General features: G+C 39.1%; 1 protein-coding gene across 1 annotated transcript in view; it reads left to right on the forward strand.

The window, feature by feature from the left end:
• The window catches only part of CDC73 (cell division cycle 73), a 101,799-nt gene continuing 74,292 nt past the window's right edge, over positions 1–27,507 (forward strand). Inside the window, exons 1-9 of the mRNA XM_069022715.1 lie at positions 1–162; positions 5,568–5,673; positions 6,684–6,753; positions 7,742–7,804; positions 7,893–7,945; positions 8,290–8,378; positions 9,745–9,961; positions 20,341–20,439; positions 21,692–21,770. Coding sequence (XP_068878816.1) covers positions 32–162; positions 5,568–5,673; positions 6,684–6,753; positions 7,742–7,804; positions 7,893–7,945; positions 8,290–8,378; positions 9,745–9,961; positions 20,341–20,439; positions 21,692–21,770 — 907 coding nt within the window. The 5' untranslated portion in view covers positions 1–31. The remainder of the gene's footprint in view (positions 163–5,567; positions 5,674–6,683; positions 6,754–7,741; positions 7,805–7,892; positions 7,946–8,289; positions 8,379–9,744; positions 9,962–20,340; positions 20,440–21,691; positions 21,771–27,507) is intronic.

Raw genomic sequence — 27,507 nt, forward strand, 5'->3', positions numbered from 1 at the left:
CGGCGGCCGGAGCGGCGGCGGCCGGGCGAAGATGGCGGACGTGCTGAGCGTGCTGCGGCAGTATAACACGCAGAAGAAGGAGATCGTGGTCAAGGGCGACGAGGTGATCTTCGGAGAGTTCTCCTGGCCCAAGAACGTCAAGACCAACTATGTCATCTGGGGGTGAGCGACGCGGCCGGAAAAAGGGGCGGGCGGGGGGAGAAGTTGCCCCGAAGTTGCGCCCGGGCAGCTGGGTCGGGGATCCCGCCGTCCTTGGCCCCCCCGCGCCCTGCAGGGAGCGAGGCGGACGGGGACGGGCGGGCTGCTGCCGCCTCCCGCAGGGCCCCGGGGCCGCGGTGCCCTGCCCGCGTGTCCCGTGGGCGATCCTTGTCCCCCGGCAGCCCGGCCGGGCAGGGAGCGCTCGCCGCTCCCTTCGGGAACGTTCCCAGCTCCTGCCCTGGGCCAGGAGAGCCGCGGGGCCGGGGCCGGGCCGTTCCGCGGCTCTCGGCGCTGCTGTCCGTGCCGCCCGGCGGAGCCGCGTCCTGCAGACTCATGCGATGAGATGGCAGGAGGCAGCTTCTCCCAAGTTTTTCTGGGTGCTTGGTGAAAAAGAGGCTTTATCTTGTTGTTTGGACAGCTTTCTCAGGCACATGGTGTATCTTGGGGTATCCTGCGCGGGGCCAAGAGTGGCACTTGGGTATCCTGACGGGTCCGTTCCCACTCGGCATAGTCTGATTCTACTGCCTTGGGTTGTCGGGGCTGCTTCTCTTCTCCTGGAGCTTTGATGCACCAGGATAAAGCCAGCGAGGTCCAGACCGACACTCCCTCTGGTGAGCTGTGCAGGTGCTCTGCCCTCACCTGAGGCCTCTTTCTGGGCAGGACCTAATGCAGGCTGCTTCCCGGTTGGTTTTACCGTAATGAACAAGTAGAGAGAGTGTTTATGTGGCTTAAATGATTGTATTAGATAAAATGCTTGCTTTTAGAAAACTTCTAGAAAATGAGGGTTTGTACCTGTTGAATTTCCTAATATAGTATGGATTGCTTGCATTGCAAGGGAGTTTTTCGTTTGCCTTTCCTCAGAATTTAGCAGCTGCTTGCTTTTTTATGTCCTAACTAGAAGAGTTCCAATGAATCTCTTTCAAACCCAAGAGAAATAAAATGCTTTTTGTTAAAGCTCAGGTACTGATCAAAGAGGGCATATTATCCTGTGAAGCTTCGTGGAAAAGCAGAAGAACCTGTAGATTTCTCAAAAAACCTCGAACTTGTAGTTAAGTCTGACAAGGAATTGTTTTTTTGTTTTGTTCTCATAATTATGATATGACTATTACTATCCTTAGTCTGGAAGAGAGAAAGGAAATAAACCTATTTGTTTATCTTAACTTGTAGGTGGACTTTTTGGAGCTGATTTTACTTTGCACTCTATTTATAACTAGCAACATGCTTTTTCATTACCTCTTTCAAGCTTTCAGAAACTAATTTAGTAGTTATTTGTGCTTCCTGGCTGAGTGGGGGATACTGGTAGGTAGACTGAAGAGGAAGAAAAATATTTGGATAAGCAGTTAAAAGCCTTGGCTGTATTTCTGCTGGGCAATGTGTAGACAGTTGTGGTGGTGTCCTTGCTACAGGTTGCTTTTCCCAAGTGGTAACAAGTAGTGGTTAAGTAGACAAACAAGTTTCATTGCCCTTCTGCAGGGAATGAGAAACTGATATGCAGCCCTGCTCTATTGCTCAGAAGAGCTTGAATTAGACCCAGAAATTGTTACCAAAAGCCTAAAAGCAGCTGGAGAGCAAACTTTGCTATGTACAGCTTTATCTTCCTGGTCAAGAAGGATGTGTGGGTGACCAGAGGATTCTCTGAGCACAGCAGCACCTTGTCAGAGCTGTGAGTGCTCACCTCCTGGGGTAGATGTGTGGTAGAATTTGAGGGGTGTTGTTCTTTGGCTTGTTTGAGGTGAATTAGTAAATCTTGGTTTAGACCAGTGGCTTCTGAACTTTTGATGGGATCAGACTGCTCTCAGTTCACAGCATTTCTTGTCAACCACCGTGGCATTTTGCATGTCTCAGCTTTAAATTGAAGACACTGTAAAAATGAGACCAGTTCTGCAAGCCGTGCTCAGTAGCTTGAACACCACACTTGAGGAGATGCTAATTTAGGTAATTGCCACACTCAGGAGGGACATTTTCAAAAACTTTCAAGATTCAAAGCCTTTTATATTCAGGTCACTCGACAGGATACAAATTATGCTTGCACTGAGCAGGTGTTGGTGGCTTAGTCTTTCACAGAGCAAACCTGGAGTTCTGTTTTAGGTGTCCACAGCTCAGTTGCTGTAATTGCATCTGCAGCTTGGAGAGAGTAATGCCACAGTGGCATTTGTCCCTGCTCGAATTAGAAGTAGTCCCACGAGACATTTAGCTCTGGCTCCTCGAGCAGCTCAGCTGGCAGAAGTCAGCAGTGCTGCCCTGCATTGCCTCCTCTCTCTGCTAGCACAAGTGTCAGCCAAACAGGGAATTGGTCTGAGGAACCAAGCCAGGTTAAAGGTAACCTGGAGGAAAAAAAAAAGCGAGGGGGAAAGCAACTTTTAATCTGGTTTAGTTTCCAGATAGTAATTATAGAAATACTGCTGGTGGCACATGAAGAAGGCTAGGTGGTCTGAGATGAAGTGGGTTGTGTGTTTTGACCTGTGGGCCCTGAAGAGTGATTATTGAATCTGTTTCAAAACTGAAGGAAGGAATCAACCTACCAGACAAACTTACTCCTTTATTTGCCCAGCTGAGGGGTTTGGATGTGCAGCTGAGTTTTTAAACAGTGAGCAGCTGGCCCTGGGTATTGTCACTTGTGTGATACTCAGCGTGCTTTGTCTTGTGTTTTTAAAGATTTCTGCTTGGTTGTGTGGATGAGACACAGACCCTTAGTATGTCTGTAAAACTTCAGGCTTTGGAACAGGAAAGAGGAAATAAAGCCGTTAAAAATGAATAAATTCCTGGTGCCCACAGGTGGAAGGTGACTGAATGAGAAGGAAGTAAGTTTGGTGTTAAAAACAAGCAGGTGAAACTTGCTCTCTCCTTTTATATAAACATTTTCTCCATTTTTAAGCTCAAATTTATTTTCTAAGCAATGCAACTCTTCTTATATTTTTGCTTTAATGTTTGTTACTGGGTTTGTTAAGGTCTGCCTCCTAAGATTTACTTTTTTTCTTAAGTAATTGATGCCATAACTGAATATGGGAAATAAGAGAATTAACTTCTCTTTCTACTTGGGATGTTTGTGAATTGAATGAGGCAAGCTACCCTCAGATCTGCCTGGTTTTGGTTCTCTGTTTATTTAGCATGAGCACACACTGATGTTGAAAGGTCACTTTAGGCTTAGATTTTCTCCTTGTGTGCAACTGCTTGTCCATCTGATGATTTCCCATTAATGTGCAATATCTTGTCCCCCTAATAAAACATCCTCTTAGAGCCATAATGAGCACAGGGAATTCTTGTGTATGTGGTTGAAGTGGTGAAGTACCAGTTGTGCCCTGCTGAGCTTTGGCAATGCCTGTGGCTTTGTAATACTGTATTTTTTCAATTAATAGATAGTGGTTCAGTATTGTTTGTTTTTATATTTTGTCATTTATTGCTAAATATTGTTAAAACTTGAATAGATGACCAGCTGGACTTTTCTGTTATGCTCGGTGCATATGGCACACTTCAAAGAAATAATGAGTTATTCTGAACTAAGACAGTCTAAAGTGTTTGTTTTAAAATGAAGTGACAGCTGTATCATGTGACATCATGGCTTTACTTCAGAACCAAGCCTGTGTGGAGGAAGCTTTTGTTTCTGCCAGTGCTCCCTGTATGTTTAGATACCACCTTATCAAAGATCCTTACTGTTTTGCTGCTAACTCAGACAGTTCCTTGCTGAGGAATCCAGTTCTGGTGGCTGCCTGTCGTTGTGAAGCCAAGTTTTGGCTTCTTAGCAGTTGAAAGAAAGATCCTGTATCTACTCCCTTTCCTCTGCAGCAACAAAAATATAGGCACCCTCCACCCCATGCAGACCAAGTTTTCAGAAGGAAGGGGCAGTAGTAGAGAGAGCCTTCATTCCACAATTCTGGTATCCTGAATCCGTTTTCTCTGCATGTCATTCATATATTGGTTTTCTCAGGCATCATTGTGAAGATAAGGATTTGAACTTTACTACTAATAATGAGTTCTGAATAGGTTATTGGGCACTCTTAGCTAATTTCAGAAAAGTAATAACAAGCAATGCAGTAGGTGGCATTCAATCCACAGTATGGAGAAAACAGACTTACACTTCTGTTGGTTTAGTAGATTTTTTTTGTGTGGCTCTTTCAGGCTCCATAAAATTGTGACTTTTTATTTCCTCTCCCTTCCCCCAGTGACGTTGGCACTTCTGTGGTGTGTGTTTTGGTGCTGGTGATGAGCCATGAGTAAAGCCACTATACTTAGAAGGAAAACTCTTTTAATGAAAGGGTTTCTTCCTGAAATCTCTTGTTTGCTGAAACTTCTCTACCAGTCTTAAATTTATAGCTTTGGGCTGGTTTTGTGGTGGCTTCTCTTCCTCAGGCTTTAAGGTGAGCCAGCTGGTCGGGGAGAGGGACTGGGCAATGTGGAGGAGCCCTGTCCTGCCTGGAGTTGGGATTTGACAGGTCCCAAGTGTGGGTGGGCAGTGGAATTGCTGCTCTTGCTGCTTTCCTGACTGCCAGGCCTGTTTCTCAGAGCAGTTGGAGTGCTCAGGGAGTAGGTTTTGTTTTGGACAGGCATTGCTTCCTGTAGTAACAGCAAAATGGGTGAACATGTGAGAGGGGGGAGTTATGCTCGATGTACATGGAACCAGGGGTTTATTTGGCCTTGTTTGGTGTGGTGGTGTTTTTTTTTATTGTGAATAGTTGCACAAGAACAAGTTCCTTTTTAGACTTAAAAGCTGTATCTTTGAAACAAGCTGTTTGAAAGCTGAGATTGAACTTGATATTGTTGTGTTGCTCTGATGTGGTATGACTTCAGTATGGGAGCTCACTGTGATTTTGTATCCTTCAGGGTTTTGCTGGTTTTGTGTGCAATCAGTTTCTAGTAACTCTTTATTTTGATCTTTTGGCACCATTCTGAACCCTTTGCTCCCTAGACTTTGTGGAATTTATATATCCCAAGTCTCACTGTGCTTTCTCTAGTGCTGAAAATTCTGGCCTCTTGTACTTGAAGGTGACATAATATTTTATCTCATTTGCAGCTCAGTTCTGTTTCTCTGGCAGTCTCACATAAGATAGACAGTTCCTTTGATAATCAGAATAAATAGTGTCAGTGCTGGGGAATGTGTACTTACGGTTTCCCAAGTCCTGAGTGTTTACTTTACAACACATCCAGCTCTTACTTTGGAATATTTTGGACAGGTTTTTTCTTACAATTCATTCAATGAAGAGGCTGCAAGAACTCATTTCCCTCACCTGTATTTTTTAGCACAATTGAGAGCTCACTAGTTTGGCAGTAGCCTGATAATAATATTAACTGCTTGCTTTTTAAACTGTCATCTAGAAAGAAAAGAGACCTTTTCTAAAAGATTTAAAATGTTCCAATCTTTTCCTGTGTTACAGGACAGGGAAAGAGGGCCAGCCCAGGGAATACTACACTTTGGATTCTATCTTGTTCCTGCTCAATAATGTGCACCTTTCCCATCCTGTGTATGTCCGTCGTGCTGCGGTAAGTAGACTACACAAAATGTGATTTTTGTCTTGTGATAATGAATATGTGTGTAGTTATATTCAGGGAATGGTGATAGCACTTGTGTGTATGGCTTTGGCTGGGGAAAGGGAGGATGATATGCAGCAAAGTGTGTGAGTTTGTGTGTGTTTAAAAACAATCACCTTTACAGAAGGATCACATGACAGTCCCTGTCAGGGTGGAGTATTTTTCTTGACAATTTACTTCCTGACAGATTATCCCTTCAAACCACCCAATTATGTTTACAGAAAGAGTTTGTCAACCAATTATTAACAGTAATGGCAGCATTTATCTTGATATTCTATGGACATAGTTGTTTCCAGCACGACACTATTTCAGGAGTACTTTTGTCCAGCTGTTGTGTGGAGTGATCCCAATCTAGACAATCCTTTAGTGTCTGAGATGGCAGGGATCTACAGAATGGAGAAAAGCAGAATAGCTTTGGAGTGGACTTGGAAGTAAGCAATCCAATTCAAACAATTAGTGGTTAAGCCCTACAAATAAAGAAAAAAAATAATTTAAAGTTAGGGTTAGGAATTTTTTAAATTCCTTTTGATTGCCATTTGACTGCTTTCTATGAGACCACTCTTCATGTTTCCTTGTGCTACATGGGTACCTGACACAGCAGGGCTGTGTTAGAACAACACAATTGATATACTTGATTTCTATGCATCAACACAGACTCCTGGCAGAGAAGTCTGTGTGTGTGTGAGGTAAAAGTCAGTTCTTATTTGCAAGTTTGAAGAGAAGGAGGAAAAAGGCTGCCCTCTCTTTCAGTTTCATAGCAGGCTGTGTGTTTAATTTTGTGTAGCTGAACATCCTCTAGGATGTGGTTGCACTTTAAGCCTGATCTGTGAAGCTTTCTTGGGTGGCAGAACACGTGGTCATGTCTTTGTGTGAATGAGTAGTTTTCAGTAAAAGTGAAAAATCTTCAGCAAGAGTCTCTGTGAGGGAAGAACAGTTTAATGTCACATCTGCTGTCTTTTCAGACTGAAAACATTCCTGTGGTAAGAAGACCTGATAGGAAAGACTTGCTTGCATACCTAAATGGGGAGACATGTGAGTGATACGCTCTTCTGACTTGGACACACAGTGCTCTTTACTGCTTCATATTCATGGCACAAGTGAGGGGTAGGAGGGGAGATTGGGTAACAGCAGGCAGTTTGCATCTTAACTGAATGAGCTGAAACTTCTCAAAGTTATTATTTCTTGCATTTTTTAATTGTGTTCTGAAATTAACTTTTGCTTGGACAGGGGCTGCATTCCTACATGCATGTTTAGAAGTGAACATTGTTATTACTATCACTTTTAACCTACTTTGGTTAATAATTATGTGTTAGAATGGTTAGCATGCATGTTTTTTCCTTTTCTAGACTATTGATCTTGAGTGCAAGAAATGTGTGGGATGAAATGTTCAGTTTAATAAAGTATATCAAGTCACTGCTTTGTCAGTCTGGCAGATCTGCCTAGCATTTCATCATCTTAAATTTTTTGTTAACAATAGTCAGAGAAAAGAGGTTTCTCTGAGAAAAATAGAAATACCACCTTTGTAAGATGCTCTGTTTCGTAGGTGGTCTTAAAATTTTAAGTATCTGGGAATAGGAGATTATTTCTCTAATATGAGTAAAATCACTTTTTATATATATTTTAAGGGGATCAGCAGGTTGTCTTTTTTAAAAAAACCTAGACAAACTGGTAGATCTCGATTCCAGGTTCTAATTCTCACTGTGACTCTGTTTTCTTTTATGAGTGGTATGAAGAGATCATAGAACCATTGATTAATTCATGTTGGAATGGACCAGAAGAGGCCACCTGGTTCAATCCCCTTTTCAAAGAAGGGTCAAATGGCTCTGAGCAACCTGATTTAACTTTACATTCAGTCAGGTTCTGAATATCTCCACTCCACTAGTCCCAGTGTTTTACCACCTTTGCTACCTAATATGTATAGTTTCCATTGTTGCAGTTCATCTGTTGTCCTTCTTTCTTTTACACCCAAATATTATTGCAAAGATTTTCTATTTAAACTGAATGTTCTGTTTGATTGCAGCAACCTCATCAAGCATAGACAGAAGTGCTCCACTTGAAATTGGTCTTCAACGATCCACTCAAGGTACAATTTAACTAAGAAATAACTTGGAGGTTTATTTTATAAAAATCTAGTACAATCTGGCATTTTTAACATCCTCTTTTTCTTACAGTTAAAAGAGCAGCAGATGAAATATTAGCAGAAGCAAAGAAACCAAGAATAGAGGTAATGACAGTGACTGTCATCAATACAAATTGGGGGTGGAGGTAAATGACAGTGTTTGTTTTTGTAGGGATTTCAATGAGTTGCCTGTCCTTGGGTGTACACAGTGCTTCTGTTTGTGGGAATGGGAACTGGAAGGGGTTAGAAGTCAGAACTGAAGAATTGTGGTTCTGGAGAGGGAATTTCCAATAGCTCTGCACTTAATGCTGGTGCCCAGATCAAAAATCATTGGAAATAAAGATTGTCCTTGCAATGTGAAGAAAATACTCCTGAGTAGCTTTAATTCTAGCTGTATTTATTTTTGAAAAGAGAATGCACAAGAACTTAAACATGCCTGTTCCTTCCAGGATGAGGAGTGTGTGCGCCTCGACAAGGAGCGCTTGGCAGCTCGGCTGGAAGGACATAAAGAGGGCATCGTGCAAACAGAGCAGATCAGGTGGGATTACTTTTCCTTATGCATAATGCTTCATTACAGCATGGATAACAATTCTTGTGCTTTTCAAAGCAGCTTGTTTTATTCTGCTCAACAGCTCTCAATGGAAGTTCTCTTTCCTTGGATACTCTCAGTAATGTTTGAGGAGTCAGACCTTGAAACACTTATGACAGTGCAGATTTGAGGCATTTATGAAATCCATAATTACAGCTAATCACATGAAAAATACATATTTTGAATGACTTCCTCCTATCCCTTATATAGGTGTACTTAAAAGGGAACTAGAGGGGAAAAATCTGATTGTGGCATGATTAGGAAGCATAAGAATAAGAAAAAAATCAAAAAGTACATGTGATTTTGTATAAACTAATAATTTGGATGCTACCTTGTGTGTATCACAACTTTGCAATGCTGCAGTGGGGATTACTAAGTATTGTTCGAATTACTTTGTATTGTCTAGTTACCAGTTTTTTTAATGCTGAATGTAAAAGACTGCCCCTTTAAAAAAAATACAGATATTTACAGGCAGTGAATTTCAACTCCATGCTTGACTCTGCTGTGAACCAAGTAGCAAGACAAAGTTCCCTTTCCAATAACTTAATCTTAAAGGAGAATACTTCACAACCAGTACTTGCATTAATTTTTTCACATATTCTCAAAAAAAACCCCAAACCAACCCTGTAATAGTGAATTTGGTGTGGACAGCTAGGATTGTGCAATTCAGTCTTTATCTTTTTTCATTCAGCTCACCTGCAAAACAGTAGGGCTCACTGACAGCCCAATTCTGTGTTTACAATTAAGAGCAAACACACGTAGGTGTTGCACTCTTGGACTCGAGGGAGCTCTCTCAAACCCACATTGATGTGGACAAGGTTACCACCATCAGCTGTTTGCTGGCCTGCATGGTCTGAGAAGGTACCACATCTTCCAAGGGACCACGTCCTCATAACTGCACCTCAGACAAGATTTAGATTAATGCTTTGAAAGCCTCAGAGCAGCCAGGGGTTGGTTGACTGGACACAAAATTGTAATCCACTAAAAATAACAACTGAAATTCAGATGTTGTTATAAATGAAAGTGTTGGCCCTGATGCTTTACATTTGGATTCTTTACTTTTGTTTGGTATACTTGGGATTTTTGGAAGGTCTCTGTGTTAGTACTGTGAGTCTTTTGTCACAAATTGGATTCTCGTGCCCGAAACAGCAGTGCCAAGCCCATATAATATTTCAGTTTGTATATAAGGTAACTATTTTGTGATTTATAGCATAACCTTAAACTTTAAGCAGGATGAAGTTATTAATTCACAAATTCTCTCAGAAGAATTTTTTGTGCAATTATTCAGTCTCTACTGTTATTTTTGCTCATTTAGGTCCTTGTCTGAAGCTATGTCAGTGGAAAAAATTGCTGCTATCAAAGCCAAAATCATGGCAAAGAAAAGATCCACTATCAAAACTGATCTGGATGATGACATAACTGCTCTTAAACAGAGAAGTTTTGTTGATGCTGAAGTGGATGTAACTAGAGATATTGTCAGCAGGGAGAGAGTGTGGAGGACAAGAACTACAATCTTACAAAGCACAGGCAAGGTAATGCTCTGGATACCAAGCTGTGTTTTATGATCCCTGTGGCAAAGGACATTTTTATTTTCCGTATGTAATTTGTTAATCAGAGATGACAGGGGGATTATGCTCAGTGTTCCATGGAAAGGTGGGCTCGCAGGGCTGTTGGCACAGTGACAAAATTCTGAGTTTGTCCTTATCACGTTACAGTAAATCTAAATTGTATCTCCAACTACTTGCTTCAGCCGTTTAAAAGATACTAAGTAATCACTTAATTCCTCTTAACCGAAGCTGGCTTGAGCCCTGCAGCCGGGAGGGCTCCATGAAAGTACCTGTGGGGTTGGAAACAGACCAAAGTGGGGAGTAACTGATAGAAAGAGCAGCACAGGCGCATTGAAAGTCCAAAGGCCTCTAAGCTGTGGAAAGCAACAAAGAAATAAGGAGGGAAAATTCTGGAATGGACAAACCCAGAAAGTGTTACCATGAAGAGGCTTTTGTCTGTTTTTGTTCCTTTATGCTACTTTTGGCTGCACTTGGTTACGTGCCATTCTGAACATGGTTGCAAGCACAGCTGACAGCTTGCTCTCTTTGGATGGTGAAGGTTTCTTGATTGCAGAGCTACTTGGCACTAAATTTTTCAAGGAAGCACTAAGTCAATTTCTAAAAGATTGCAAGGGTCTGTTTCCCTGAGGTTATTGTTAAACTGCATCCTTTGCCTTCACTACTTCTTTTAAGTATTGTCACAGGAAAATAATGTTTAGAAGTAAATGAGCTCTCAGTCTTCATTTGTCTTATTTTTAACAGTATTTTACATAGCCCTCAATTTCCCAGTATTGTCCCAGGGCATTAGTGGCAGAATAATTTAATTCATGAATTATGGGGTAATTACTGGGTATGTGGCACATCCCTGTTTGCCACCTACAGGGTGAGTGTTGCTTTTTTGAATCTGGGAGATTCGAAGCAGCCTTGCTGCTGAGCAGCTGATAAATTGGTAAAAGCTTTGATGTTTTAGTCATTGGAAAGGTTTGTACTGAAGGAATCTGCATAGCTTTCCTTCCTTCTGTGAATCATTCATGGCATTCCTATCTCTACTTTCCTTCCAAGTGAAATTGCAAAGACAGTAGGGAGAGAGATGATGTTTTATTGTAGTAACAGTGAGATGAGGTAGTGATTTGAAGCAAAACATGACACAGGGAGAAAGACAAGAAACAAGAGATGAAGTTTGTTCTTGGGCTCTAGCATGCAGTTACTGTGAGCAGCCTGATGAGTGTCATGGGCGTAACAGCAAATCTTCTATTTCGGTTTGTGCAGGGTTGCAGGAACATTCTTGATAGCTTGGACAGAAATCACCGAGTGTTAATGTTTATATTTTCCAACAAGTAGCAGTGAGAGTAAGTAGATGGGGAAACATCACGTGATACTGAGGGCTGTGATTTATCCCAGAACAGCTCAGGTTTTTCATTTGAACATTGGTTGGGAGGGTTTTTTGGTGTGTGTTTGGGGGGGGGGTGTTTGTGTTTAGGTTTTTTTTTTTCTTTTTTTCCTTTTTTTTCTTTGTGAAGAAAAAACCTTTGTGAAGACCTTCTCAAAAGTTGTGAAGAAACCCAGATATGTTGTCTCAGGCAAATCATTTCTTCCCTACTTCCCTATTCCTTTAAAGAATTTTTATCAGGGAAGCATGATACTGCTCTGCAAATGCTGTTTTGACTCTTCTGTATGATACTTGAATTGCTGATGTGCCTGATAATTTTTTTTATTGTAAATTTTTACTATCTGCTTGGTACGGGTTTATCTGCAATCTCTTGAGTCCTCCTAGAGTATTTAAAACCAAAATTGACTTCAGCAGTGCATGCCTTTTAAATATCTGAATTCCTTTGGAACTCCTGGGTGAATGGTAACAAACAGTGAGCACTCCTAAATGTAAATTTTGTTGTTTCTTTGCAAAAATTGCTTCAGTCCGAGCATGCTTCTCAAGCTTTATTCCACAGACAAACACTCCTGTGTGTGTGAGTTTTCCCAGTGTTCTCTGTAGTAAACTAAGATGCAGAGATAGCTTAAGATGCAAAAGGGAAACACGAGGAAGATCAGGCCACAGTACAAAAATAATCTCTTGACTTTTTCAGCTTACTAAAAGGCTTCCTTTGGTTTTGATATGTTTGAAGAAAATATTGGTTCCTCCAGCAATATGTTCCTCCAAATTCTTCATAGATGCCAATAATATTAACTGTATTTCTGAAGCATTTACTGTTTCTCCTTTTGGACACACTTCCCAATTCTGAAGTTTGCTTTATATAAGAATTATTCCAGGATTTTTTTAGATCTCCAGTGATGTAATGTTCTTTTTTAACATTTTAAGAAGTTCTCATGATATTTGCATTCTGCTGCTTTTATTGCTAGCATCTTCATTGTCACAATGAAGATATATTTTTTTTTCCTGGCTGTGAGGTTTTTTTTTTTGTTCATGAGAATGTGTAATTTGAGTGCATTGATAGTCCTGTTGTAGAAGATACTTCTGCAGTTGTGTCATTCCCAGTTTATTTGACCCTTAAGATTTCTGTAATGCATCACACAGGTCCCTTGTCTGCATGACCTCTCTGTTACCCTCTTTTGATCAGATGCTGCATTGATCCCTGGATGTCTTTTTACTGATTTCCATGAGGTTCCTATTGTTTCTAAAATCAGACATTTCAGTTCACCTGTCCTCTTTTGGTTTTAAGATTTCTACAATTTGCATTAATCTGCTTGCTTATTTTTATGCTTTGCTTAAAACTTTTTGTTATTTTTCCATAGTTTTCTGTATGATTATTGTGCAGTTCTACCTCTTTTGGAAATGCAGTGTTTGATTTAATTGCTAGTAGATGAGTCATCCTGCTCCTTCTGTTTTAAATATTTGTTGGCTTTCCCCAAGTCTGTAGTGTAGTCTTCTAGATTTTTATGAATAATGTGGCATTTTTATGTGATCACTTTTCAGAGCCAAATTGCATCTGTTTAGTATAAAGGTTTTTTTTCCTTCTCATAGTAACTTAATTTTAGAACTCTTTGACAGTATATATTGTTAAAAGGAATTTAATTTCAGGAAGAGTTTTGAATCCATACATAGTCTATTTACTATCATAAGTGTTTGAAGTGTTAAGTTTTGCATCAGTGCTCTGCACAGGTTTCAGTTGTGTACATGTTTTTAGATAAATATGAGGCTGTTTTGTAAAACAAACCATTAAACACCTAGAAAAAATGCTGTGTTTATACTGAAATTGATTCCTTCCTTTCACATCCTTCCTCTAGCTTTCCTTCCTAAAAATCCTTTGGTTTTTATAAACTTCTGTAGCAGGCTACAGCAATCTCTGCTGAAGGAAAAACCTCCTCATTTCATCTCTACTGTAAATGGATTAGGCACTCGAATTTTTCTGGTGGGAACAAATTAAAGTAGATTAAGCAGGAGTTCCATCATTCACAGGTGTATTTGGAGAGTGTATTTTTGTCTGTGACTGCTGGTGTACTTGACTTATATTTAGTTATTTATTTTTAACCTCCCAGATTGCTCAGAACTATTTCTTCGATAAGCAGCAAGGTAACTGGGTGGCCTGTGTTGAACATGCTCTACTTGTGTGTAGAGAAACCTTAAAGGTGGAATCTTGGAAATGCACTAATACTGGCCTTGTGACTTGGGAACTTTTTGAAATGAGCCAGTATTCTGATATGAACAGTGAGCTCTGAGCATTTCAGATGTTCTTTTAGAAAAATCTTTCATCCTTTTCTTTGTAGGGTGTGGTGGGTTGACCTTGGCTGGATGGATGATAGGTGCCCACCAAGCTGCTTCCCTCCTCAGCAGGATGGCTGGGAGAAAGTAAAATGGGAAAAAATGTGTGGGTCAAGATAAAGGCAGTTGAATAAAAGCAAAGGATGTGTGGGGAAGCACAGGAAGACAAAACATGTATTCTCCACTTCCCATCAGCAGGAGATCTCTAGCCACTTCCTGGGGAGCAGGGCTTGGGGACACTTAGCAGTTGCTCCAAAAGATAAATATTGTAACAAGAAATGCCCCTCCTCCGTATTTCTCTTAGCTTCTACTGCTGAGCCCATGTCATGTGATGGGGAGTATCCCTGGAGTCAGCTGTCCTGGCTGTCTGTCCTCTCAGGATCCTGCTCAGCCCCAGCCCACTGGTGAGGAGGGAACGTGGAGACAGCCTTGCTGCTGGGCCAGCACTGCTCAGCAGCAGCCAAAACACTGGGCTGTTATCAACACCTTTCTGGCTACCAAGGCTCAGTGCAGCACAACCAGGACAGCTGGGAGAGAATTAACTCCAGCTCAGCCAGGCCCAGTTCATGGGAAAGTGCTACAGATTATTGCTAAAACTTTAAATTTCAGCCAGCACTCTTTCAGTTCTATTTTCTCACAGTTGCAAGTATATTAGAATTACCTTTTCTCAAGTGAACTCTAACCCTATGTACAAGGAAATAACATAATCCAGCCTGTCAAACATATGGGAAGTCTTAAAGGTTATACCACATAACCTTTCTAAATCTCTTCAGCTGAGAAGCTGAACAGCAGCTACACACTCCTGATGTAGGTGCATTGTCCAGGCAGACACATTCACTCATGTGGTGCTGGTGCATTTCTTAGCTTTTAGCATATCTGTAAATACTTTTGTCCTCCTTGAGCCTTGTGTAAATCTTTTGAAGACAATGCCAGGCACTGGGAGTCGAGAGTGACCTGTGTGGCATCAATGTTACTGCTGCCTGGAGACAGTCCAGGGAAAAGCACTGAAGCAGAACCATGTAAGTTGGACAGGAGAAAGTGGCATTTGAGGTAAACATATTTCTAATGGAGTTAGGTGTGTATCAAATCTATGGGAATGATGGGATGTGGGTTCTTTCTGCAGGTATCTGTTCATAATGGAAACACTATTAAGACTTGGTATGGGATCTGCTAGGTGAAGTTGGGTCTCTGCAGTTTCATAACCTTTGCATCCTGAAATTGTATCTTTTGTCAGTGTAACCTTGTTCCTTTCAGTGTATATTACTTAACAAGGTCAAGGTTGAAATGTTGAAGCAATGGTCTGGTTTTTTTCTTGCTGTTGCTTCCTTGCTGCAGACTGGTGAATTTGATTCTCTTGCAATCTGGGGTTTTTTTCCTGCTTTTCCTGCTTTCCCTGCTTAATATATACAGATTTTTTAAGAAAATATTCTAAATTGCAGCGCTTTTTTAATATAAAAATTGTTCTTTTTTCTTCCTAATAAGGTAGGAAGTAAGCCTGAATCAAATAAAATATTTTCCTGCCTTAATCCTTATATTTATATGTCTGTTCTTATCTGAAAGAGACTAGGCTGTCCAGCACATCTGCTTAAGTTTTGTTTTGAAAGCATAGAAATCTTATATTGTATAACAAGTGATTTGATTAAATAAACAACTTTATTTTTTAAGCCTTCATAGGTTTTTAGCTTTTACATCCTTAGTTATTGCAGCCCTGTTGCATGTACTAGCTATCCGTACTTTTCTTTGGGAAAAAGTTACTTGATGCCCAATGTATTGTTACCCATGACACAAGATGTTAATACAGAAGAAAATAGACCTCAAGCTCAAATTTAATTTCATAGATCTTGACTGTGAGTTTTATGTATTAAATTTCATAATCTTGATTTGTATTTCCCCACTGTGCCACCCCCAGGTTCTGGGTATTTTTGTGTGTGTGGTGAGAGAAGACCAGAACTGAGTAGGATGATTGGAGTTTATAGCTGACCTAGCTGGAGGGATTGGTATTTTCCTGCTGTGTGGCATTTACCTTGGATGTAGCCCACAACTGCAAATTAATCTAATAGAGCAGCTGAACTATTCCAGAATGTTATTTTGTGGTCTTCTGTATTCTTGTACATAAGTATTAAAGAGCAGAACTTCTTTTTTCCCCCATATGAACTTGATCTTTGTGGTGGTCATGATTTTTAGTTTTGTGTTACCACCTGCAAAATAATACTACTGCAGTTAGTACTTGCATATTTTATTTTTAAAATTAATGTATTTTCTTTATAGGTTTGATCCTTTTCACAGTAACTACTGTATTTGAAGTAAATGTTGTGAGAAATCATGTTTTCAATTACTTTCAGTTCTCATATTTTTGTTTTGATTCCTCTTGACCATTGTTACTAGTGAAGTCACCTATGAGGGGGTTAATAATACAGTTATAATTACAGTTTCAGTAATTTAATTTAGCTGGTAAAACAATTTTGAAGCAAGACTAACAGTACTTTAATCACTTTAGACAACTAAGAGTTTTGAGAGTAAAATTGCAGATATTTTAAAAGAAATTGATTGTAAAAGCAACTTTATGTGTGGGCTCTAGGTGGCAGAATTGTCCCACGTTCATGAAATTCACAGCTGTGGGGACTTCAAGAAGAAATTGAAAAAGGAAAGGTGTGCCAGGCTAATAGCAACTGGTGTCCTCATTAGTCCTTCGGATGGAGCAGGAGGGTGGCTTTGGAGTGGCTGTGCACAAATGTCATGGTACAGCTTGAGTGCTCAAACTCCTCTTCACCCAGGACTGACTTCCTTAGCAAAACTGGGCAGGCTCTTTTATTGCTGCATTATTACTACTGCAAACATTTTGAATGTAGCATTTAAAAGAAAGATGGGCCAGATTTTAAAAATTGTATTTATATTGAGCAATAATAAATCTTGTTTTTTCTAGATGTACCTTGAATTTGACCAAAAAATATGTAGAATAAAGCATTATGTTTCCTGAAAGAATATTTAGGTCAGCTATAAAGTAATTCCTTAAACATTACTCTAACATAACTATTAAAAAAATTATGTATTTCCACATGCTGCATTCATAGGAGAAATAAACTAGGATTATGTATCAAGGGGATTTTTGATATTTTATTCTGTGCTGTTATCTTCAGGCTGTTATGGTGTGGCTGTTCTTTCACACTCCTGAATTAACATTTCTGATTAAAAGTTTCAGTTGTCTTTCATAGAAAATTCTTGCTATAAAAATTTAGTGAAGGTAACATGGAACAAGGGAGAATTGGACTTTTTTACTGAAAACAAAGTCCACAAATATACAGGGAGCTGTACAGGGAGCATAGGCCACAGCTATACAGGGAGCAAATATACTCATAGCTATGTTTTCAGTTCAGCTTTAGTAATACACAGTTAACTTTTTGAGTGGAACATAAAGAAATTCCCAGAGTAATTTTAGTGAAAGGAGTGTCTGATTTTTATTTTTTTTCCCCCCCAACAGTTAGTAACAAGTTCAATTTTATCAACAGTTTTTTATAGGCTCCCTAATCTGAAGCTTGACAAAATCATCATGTGCTCTGCTTTCAGTTGTTTAGCAATACAAATTCTCATACTGTAACGTGAATTTCTTAAACTACCATTGTCCTGAAAGCAGGGTCACAAACACCTTTTTATTCGTGTGCTTGTTTAAACAGTCTCCTGTGTGGCAGTGTCCTTGTTGTGTGCCCCAGCATGGCTTGTCCAGCTCAAAAGTGTGCAGAGAACAGTTTGAGGGGCACCATGAGTCTCTGCAGTTGTGAATTACAAGAGCAGGGAGGACAGAAAATCAGCTTCAAAGTTGGTGAACAGTTTGCAAATTGAAGATAGATATTCTGAGGCATAGGAGAGTGATGCCTTAAATGATTTTTTACTTTTTGATTTGAATTCCAGATTTAAATATGTGCTTTAAATTTAGATGTGCAAAATATTTTCTTTTAAATATACAGTTTATCACTTCATGTTCCTTATGAGCAATGTTTTAATTTCTGCTGTACTTTCATGAGGCCATCTGAATACTGTTTGCATTTTTCATGTCATGCCATATATAGGAATCACTGAAAATGTGTGATGGGAATATTGCCTTTTTGGAAAGCATCATGCCTTTCAGTCTGTCAGTGGCTGTAAAGGATTTAGCAGTATGTCTGAGCACATCAAGCAAATGTGTAAAGAAATGTAGTTGGGGCTCAATTCTTCCTTCTCTAGCCCTGCTCTAAGTTTGGACAATGTTTACAGCATTCTGCAGCTCTTGATTTTCCTGGGAAACATGTATGTACAACAAATCCTTATTGTTGGTTCCAGTAAGATTTTATTTGAGTTTATATGGTTTTTCTTAGGCTCCTCTCTCTCAGTAGTGAAACACCAGAATATATATTAAAACTTGGTTACAACTTAGCTATAGGAAAGTTTTGAAGCACTGTAAGCCATATTGTGTAACAGTGCATATGCTTCTAGTTTTACATGTTAGATTTAAGGTTTTATTTTTGTCCGATGATTGAGATGAAGTGTACTTTTCTTCCACTTTTTTTCCTCTACAATTGTTTTCTATGAAGCTGAAACCAATGTTTATCCTTGATGATCACTATTAGAAAAAGTATTTATTTACTTTTGCTAGCATGATAAAGCTGCTGTAGTGACTAGAAGTCTTTGTTAGTGAACATTAGGGTTATGGTGAGCTACAGAAATTAAAGACTGTGATTTTTTAGCATAAACTGTGACATATTGAGATGGAAGCATTTTTATTACAAAAGAAATTTAGTTAGTGATGTGACTTCATTAAGCCTTCCTCATCAGAGCAGTCTGATCTGACTGGCCCTGAGATTCCTCCACAAACATCCCGGTATTAAATTACCACTAGCGATAGTAACTTGACTTAGTGTATGTTAGTCACTGTGTTGGCAAGGGATAGAGCATCTGTGCAGAGAAACAAATATTTTGATGTTTGGGGTTTTTTCCCCTCTTCTCTTCTGCTCTGTCCCCCAGATCAGAAGTTTTTGGTAGTAAAAATGTTGCACTTGATTATTAAGTTTAACTAAATCTAGGGCAGAAGCTAAGGGATATTCATATTCTGATCTCTGAAGGGATGAACAATGAAAACTTAGCCATCTGCAATTCTGCAGGGCTTTACAAATCAGCTGGTACCTGCAGTGGACTTCCTGCTCAATCATTTTTCTGTCACAGTAATATAATCCCACATCCCTGACCAAGCCAGTGAGCAGCAAGAAGATGATGTTAGTTTGAGGGCTTGTTAAAACACTGCTGGTTTTCTCCTGTTCCAAACAGACATTGGTTGTGGCCTTGGGGGACTTGCATTTTCATGCTGTGGAAAAAAGACATCAGCAAGAACACTTCTAATTCCATGCTTATTAGTGGCTTGTTTTCAGCAGATGGGAGAAAGAATCCTGTGGGTTTTTTTACCTGAGTTTGGTCCAGGATGTGCAATTTAAGGCTATTAAAATCCCATATGTTTAAAGGCCTTTGAAAAATTCATAATTTGAAGTTCAAACTCACTTGAAGACTGTGTTAACTGTAGGTTTTATGAGTACAATACAGATGTGAGAGTTGGTTGTAATATCCTTGTGCCTGGGAGCTGTGGCTTCTGAGTGGACAATCACTCTTATAACATTACTCCTGTTGTTAATTAGTTCCTTCTTGTGAGTTTCAGAAGATGGAGTAGCCTTGTTTCCTAGAGACAGTGTGTGATAAAGCACAGCAATGACAAGAACTGTGACTGATAGATACATTGCCCAGGCCACAGTTTGGGAGAAATCTGAATTTGCAGTGAAAGCCTGTAGTTTAGACTTTGGGTATCCTCATATAATTGATATGTGTATGACTTGCAGCTCTTGAAAGGTTTTTTCCCCGAGATTTTTCTGACTGAAAAGAACTTAAAATACAGTTTTGTGTGAGTTCTTTTAGACTGTGTCAAAAGAACCTGTTTGCTCAGGGGATAGCTTTGCCTTTGTAAGTGGTTTCTGGTGGTCTTCCAGTTCTTGCCTTGCCAGCTTGCAGTAGATTGACAAGATGCTCACTGAGGTCAAGTGAGCAGAATTAGGGAAGCTTTGCAGTACAACTTTCTCTAAGTGATTTCTACAAAATTGACCCCAGAAGTCTTTGTTTTGTAATTCATGTGTTTGTTTCATGATGCCAGTGGTGTTAACGCCACTTCAGTGTTAATATACAATACTCTGGACAGTGTAAGCATTTTGTTAATACTTTATATTATTCTGAACCAGTTTAAAAAAAAAGCTGTTTTCCTTAATTGATAAAGGTTTCTTTTACTGATGAACCATTACTGAAAATTGACATCAGTGACAGACATTGTGTACACTTTGCAGTTTATAGATTACAAGTGCTTTGAGAAGAATTTGGTTTACCATGTGGTGTAATGAAGCCAGTTAGATTTAGCAGGTGTGGGCCTTAAAGAATAGGGGGTAGCAATGATGCCTTAAAACCCTGTTAATGTTTGGATCCTGTCACTGAAAAGGGGTCAGAAATCATCTATTTAGAACATTGGTGCACCAGCGTTGGTTTTCGGTGAAACGTAAGTTCACCAAATGGTGTCTTCCACCTGGGTGGTTGTTATGTGAGATGCACATGGTCAGCAAGGTTCACAGATATCTGATGTCTTTTTCAGAACTTTGCCAAGAATATTTTTGCAATTCTTCAATCAGTTAAAGCCAGAGAAGAAGGCCGAGCACCTGAGCAAAGACCTGCACCAAACACAGCACCAACGGTAAGAGCAGTGCTTGACTGAACGTGAGGGCTGGGACACCAAAAGTGAGAGCACAGTGTCTTCTCAGTATTACATACACAGTTGGTTTTGGTTTGCTTCCAAAAAATGCATGTTTTTCAAGCATAACTTCACAGCTATTCTTTGACTTGAGTTGCATTTATTGGTATTTAAAGAGTTGAATATATTAGTTTAATTTGTTCAATATGCTCTTGTTACTGAGAGATTAATCTGCTAGTGCCAGCTTCTGCATCTATCAAGCACTAGCCATGTGCTGCATCTATTTGCAAAAAATGGATTCGATGAGAGTGCTGCCATTTCAGATGAAATGTTTTGCTGCTTTTCTGACAGATATGGTAGCAAATGTTTAAGAATCTGGAGCATGACTCACGAGTGAGAACAGCTCGAACCAGCTTTCTTTTGCCTGTAATAAATCAGGACAGACGTAGAGCTGTATTGTTCAATGCTATCTAGGTATTAGACAGGATTTGTTTAGAGTTGTGGTGTTTACTATTGTGTTCTATTAAACCTAATGTATCTTTGAACATGGTGGTAGTCTGCTCTAAAAGCTGTTTAATCAGACTTGGTTTTGTTTTTGCTGCTACTGCATTTAACAAAGAACTAAATTTAAATAGCAAGATGAATTCCAACATGTAAATATTTGCTTTGTGTTGAATTTCTTAAATTGTGCATGGCATTATTCAAATGTCCCACTCAGAGTAGTTGTGAATACATAACTAGGCCATCCACAAAAATGATTTAATTGATATTGAATGTGCCTCTAGATTGGTGCTTTTTAAAAAGTTTTTTCCCAGAATGCTTTTTTTACTCAAAATTTGTTTTTATTTATTTTATTTAGCAAAATTTTGTCTTAATCAGGCTGACAAGGGAAATTTTGTGTGGCTGAAGCCTTAATCATGAATTGTCAGTTAACACTCTTTTCCTCGCTAATTCTTTAAGTATAACAAAAAGTCAGTGATTTCACTACACATAGAGATTTTAGTAATGTAGTTTGTTACTCTTATTTTAGTTTTGCCTCAGGTTGTTCTCTTTGCATTCAGTACTAAACTCTGTGTCTGTAAGATTGTAAGTGGATGTTGAATGGAAACATCAGAAGTTTTCAAATGCATTCAAACTCATACAAAAATGAACTGGTTTTATCCTCTTGAGTAGTTCTAAGTAACTCTTCATGAAATTCAAAAACCATCCAATACCTTTTTAGTATGTTTTACAAATGTTATTTAACTTGTTTTAGGATCCCACTTTACGAAATAAGCAACCTATCCCAGCTGCCTACAACAGATACGATCAGGAAAGATTTAAAGGCAAAGAGGGTAAGTTGATTGCTATGCTTTTTTCCAAAGAAAAGAAAAATTGAGAACCAAAACTGACAAGTCATATTAGGGCATTTTCTCTGCTATTATTTTACAAATCTATGAAAAGACAAAAAAGAGCTGTAACTATGCCTAAAGATAACTTTCCAAGTAATAAAATCCAAAAGTATTATTTCTTAGAAGTTATTTCTACCTCTTAGGAAGCAAACTGAAAGCTTAAAACCAGAACTTCCTGGGGGAGAAAAAAATTTGTATGGGGAAGATAGAATGCAATTAATAAAAAAGCACAAGTGCAAGGATGACTGTCAGGTGCGTAACATGAAATAGATTCCCTATCATCAAACAGTCACTTTTACTCTAAAAGTTGTCTCCAGTAATTCCAAGTAAATATTATCTAGTTGTGTCTATTTAAATTAAAAAACAAACTGGGAACCGCAGTGCAAAACACAAGCACCCTCCTGGAGAGGAGATGGAAACAATCTACAATATTGAAGAATTCTCACCAGTTTTAAAACATGGTGAACATTGAACTTGAGTGATGATTTGTCTTCCTAATGCAATTTTTCTCCTGTCCCCATTGCTTTTTTTATCTTGTTTTTAGCACAAGTTCAGTTACTTCACTTTCATGTCTTGCTGTGGTTTTATTTTGCAATCTTGTGTTTGTTGTGCTTGGATGGTTTTGTGCTTCTTGCAGAAGGTCATGTGAATTTTGTTACGCTTCTGAATTGCCTCTTCTGGTTCTCAAATAGAGTCATTTTCCTCTTTAATAAAACTTCCCATATATGTTTTTAAGGGCTTTCTATTCTGGCTGCAAGGACTTACATGCTGCTAAATGCCATTTTAAACTCTAGGTGAACAATTCAGCTTGCATTTTTTTTAGAGTATTTGGCTTCCTCCAAGTTATTACCATTTTTTGTTCAGGAAAATTGTAGCCAACTCATCTCTGAAATGATTTAAATAAAAAGAAAGTTTTGTAAAGCTGCATTTACATGTGAATATATCCTTTATGGGGATGTTTGTTTGTGTATGAAACTTCCTATGGGAAATTGGGTCAGATATTGTATTATATCCTCTTGAAGTCTATTCCCTGTTGGCCTCAATACGCTTATATTTCAGTGGAGTGGTTTTATTTACTATTGCGCATTGTGAGTTGCATGGTGGGATGGAGAAAAAAGCCAAAGCAGGATGTTTGGTAGCTTTTTCAGCAATGAAAAATAATCCAAAGTAGCTTCCATGAAGAATTAATTGTTACAAGAAAAGCCAAGGGAATTTGGGAAAGAAAGCAACACAAAATATAGAGCTAAACCAACCCTTCCATGAATATTTTTACTAGTCCTTACTCAGTGTCCTTCTGTTAATATCTTAAACCTTCAAAACTCATTTATTTGCCAAGCAGTTTCCCTTTTAATACCATTTCTTGTTAAGATTTAAAAGTAGTAAATATCTAAACTGGACAGTGTGAAATGATAAAAAGCAGAGCAAGAAATTAATAGGCAAGTGTAAGAGTTCAAATGTACCAAAGCCTGTAATTCATTGTGGGCTCTTTTACAACAAGAAGCTCAGGTACAGTGATGGTCTGAGTCCTCCTAGCTGCCAAATGACATGGTTCTGGTCAGGAACCCTGCAGGCAGAATCTGTCCTGAACAGGTGGGTGGTTTTTTTGCTTATACCACGTGTGTGGTTCAGGAGGGAACAGGAAATAACAGGTTTTGCGTGGCAGGAATGAAGAACCCAGAAGAGTTTGTGGAGCAGCTCATCAGCGCGAGCTTAATGTAGAAACTTCTGAGCAGAAAGCAGAGATGAGATCAGATGACTGGCAGGGACAAAAAGATCGTCTGTAATTAGCAATGGTGAAAAATCCATTTCAATGTTGTGTGATTCTGAGAATGTGGTATTGGGGTTTCTCTTGGTGCTGAAATGGGATTGACTGGACTGCAGCTCTTGTTCCAGTTGAAAGGCTCCTTTGTGATGTGGTGATATTCTACCTGCCTAACTCACTGTCACACTCCATTCTAGAGTGTGTTCATCTGCCTTAACTTTCTGGTTATATTTGGTTTAGTCACACAAAGTTAATTTTGTATTTCAGGTTTCTAGGTATATTTAAAGAAATACATAGGTTAAGAATAGCAGTGGTGTAATACCAAGTTAGCTAAGTGTAGGCTAGCACTGGAAATAAAAACAAGGTGTTGCAAAGAAGGTATTTTAAATGTGAGATTGACTTATGAAAGGTATTGGTACATCACTTATGGAAGTTACATAGAATTAGTAATTAACACCTGGATTTCTTAGGAGGGGGCCTAGAGATATTTGAGTTCTTCTTTGGCTTCAAATTAACTTCAGCAAATAGCAAAGATCTCATTTACTTCTAGGGTATTCTATTGTAAAACTATTAACTTTTAAATTGTAGTGTAACTGGAACTCCCAGTGCAGGTGGTTTTCCTGTCATAATTAGGCATTAATGCACTGGTAATGTAATTTGCTTAAAACTGAACGATGCACATCACTTGCAGCTCTGTCACAAATGACCTCATTCCTTATGGGATTTTTTATTTAGTTGCCCTCAAAATGAAGCTGTGGCTTCGAAATATTCAGTGTACAAGTGAGATTACAAGCAGAAATAGTCATCAATAAAAATAAAATAAGACATTTTTTGTTCATTAAATTCTGTTTTTTTACAGTAAGTCTAGTAAGAACTTGGAATTACACATGTTTATGGAAAGGTTGCAGTATTGGGACTTTTGGGAAAGAAGTCTGAAGGAAAAGAAAGATAATTGAGTTCAAAGGGTAATAACTTGCAGTATTTATGCCATTGTATCCACATTTATTAGTAATGATGGATAACACCTAAGATAAAGTTGAATCCTACAGATTTCTTCTGTTCTGAAGGGTTTCCACACCTTGCCCTCTGTGACTGCCTGTGGTTCCACAAATTGTGGAAGGCAGGATGGCTTGTAACAATGGGCACAGTGCTGGCTTTGGCTAAAGGTTGAAACAAAGCCAAAAGACAATGTCTCTAGGCTTTTTTCTTAGTGTCTCACCTGTTTGCTCTTTCCTCAGAGGTACTGAAATCCTAAGAAGGGTTCACAGTAGTCCTCTTCTAGTTGCAGCAGGATTGTGGCATATTGCCTATATTCAGTTTTGTATGATACTACAGTATTTAAAGTTTAGGCAGCAAAGAGGTGAACGGTTTTTCTTTGAATATTTGTGTGCTTTAATACACAATTTTTCCATTAGCTGTCTTGTCCTTAGCATAAGAAATTCAAAGCTTGTCGAGCTAAGAGAGTAAATTTAGGAATTTTAACATGCATTAAGTAAACTGTTGAGTTGCAGCCAAATTTCTCTGCTTCTTGTGATGGATCATTATTTCTGATGCAGTGTATCAGGATGCCTCTCTAGTTGACTGACTTAAAATTTTCATGCCAGATGGGACAGGCTTTGCTACTAGAGTGGTTTAATAGTCAGTGTGAGGGGGTGGTAATTGTGCTGTTCTTGAAGAGCAAACAATGAGTTCCACGTGCAGTCAGTGGAACTGCTCAGCAGCCCAGGGGCAGTGCTTGGTCACCTTTTGTCCAGCAGGGGTCTTGGTCCTGCAGCTTTGGTCAGGCAGGACAGAGAAACCTTTCCTTTGACATTCTTCAAGTTCTGTGATGCGTTAGAATGTTGTTTGCAGTAGGAATTGCACATCCTGGATGTTTCCACGTGGAAAGTGGAAGAACACGTGCTTGGCAGTGCACCCATCCTGCCCAACTGCTCGAATGTTTTTGAGGTGAGGAGGTGAACTCCTTGCAAACACTTTACTTGGGTGCTGTTTCCTTCCTGTTGCTTTGGTTTCTTTCATGCTGGCAGTTAGTGATGGTATCTTCTCTTCAGCAACAGAGAGCTCCATCCTGTGCTAAACTTTCTCTGCTTTTACCTTGGTAAATTCCTTTCCTTCGTATTACTCCCTCGAGTGGTTTTTTTACACTTTATTAATGTGCATCTTTACAATTGGGGATATTTTTTCAAACTGCAGTCTGTCCTACCTTCTTGAGCAACATAATTTTAAAATCTTTTTCAGGATTTAAAAATCGTGTGCTCAAATGCCATTTGATGCTTAGGAGCTTACTTTGTGTCCTCTCCTGCGTGCCTTAATGTTTGATATTTAAATACACGTTATTGATACATATATTTTGGATGCTATACTTTGTTTTTCCCCTATTTTCTTGGGTGGCTTTACCTGAGATGATCCTTTTCCCGTGCTTGCTTGTTCTGTAATTTCAAAGTGTGCAGTAGTGCTGGGATGGTTGTCTCGAAGATACATTTTTGTGACCCATTGAGTGCATCTCTCAGTATGGATGGCAAAGTCAAGTTTCCCTGTGCTGCTCCAAGGTTAGGTCTTTAAGGCTTATTCCAGGAGCATTCCTGTTGTTCTCAAAGTTTCAGCATAGTAGAAGCCAATTGTTACTACTTCCCCCAAAATAGAACAAAACCCCCCCAAACCTCCACCAATATTCAGTCCTATTTAGTGTAAATCAGGGAGTCTTGCTGTGTGATTTCAGCCCATAATGGTGAAAAGAATATTGCTGACTGTGTTCAAGTATTTCCTTCAGGAAAGTTTGCTGTTGACTTTCTGCTATTGACATTTCATGTTTTATTTATAACTTCATTGGATTTTCAGACATAGCTGCCATTTTCCAGAAGTTTGTCTGGCTTTCAGTCAGTCCTAAGTGCTAAACCCAGGGAACTGAGGACTGTGAAGTTATTATATTTGAGTTGACTCTGGACCATAACGTTTTGTTTCTCTCTCCCATACATTGTTAGAAAAGTTTCCTTATAAAGCATTTCTCATTATAAGTTCTTTTGTTTTAAATTGTGTGATATCCTTTTACACAGGGAGAGTAGAGCTGGTAGCAGGAGATAGAAGGTTCTGAAGTTTTACTGGTCAGACTTAGTTTGACCTGTTAGACTTTTATTTATTGCATTCACTTTTAAGGTTTATAGGATACTGCTTTTTTTTTTCCCTAGCAGAGAATATGTGGAAGAGATGCACATTTGGAAAAAGAATGTGGTCTATCTTTATTTTCTGGCTTGGAGTGACCAAGTAGTTTAAAAACTTTCAGCACTGTACATTCACTTCTGTGCTGGAAAACACACATGGATTCATACTGTAATTGCTTTTAACTGTGAGAAACTTAATATGTTGGTGTTAATTACTGGTAAGATTATTACAGAGCTGTTATACATGAACTGTACAGAGAATTCGTAAAGTAATTAGTGTCGCTTGGAAATTTAGGTGAGAAACTTTTTCTTGCTAGGGTACAGTACTGTAAATGAGTGCTCAGTAAGCTCTCATTCAGAGTGAAATTTGGTGTCAGGGATTAAATTACTGGGGCTGTGAAGTGGGGTAGTGAATCATTTCCAGGCAGTCTGCAGAGTGTTGCTATCTGGGGCTTGAAGAGTGTACAGCTGAAAAAAGAAGTGGTTATTCAGTCTTATTCATCCACAATTCAAACCAAGTCTTTAACTTGAACTCTTCAGTGTTTGAGACATGCTGCTTTGTTCTGTTTTTATTTCCCTTGACTTCCTTCCAGAAATTCAGGTTAATTTGAGTCTTTTTCAAGCTTTTATTCTTTTGGTAATGTCTCAGAGCTCAAGTTTGTAGTTGGATTGGATGACTTGAGCTGCAGCAGGTGCAGAATCAAAGTGCTGAGTGACCTAGATGGATGTGGAACAGTGGCTTTAAGCAAATGGAAGGCAC

Source organism: Aphelocoma coerulescens, chromosome 8 (assembly GCF_041296385.1).
Source record: "Aphelocoma coerulescens isolate FSJ_1873_10779 chromosome 8, UR_Acoe_1.0, whole genome shotgun sequence".
In the NCBI taxonomy this organism is placed as follows: Eukaryota; Metazoa; Chordata; class Aves; order Passeriformes; family Corvidae; genus Aphelocoma; species Aphelocoma coerulescens.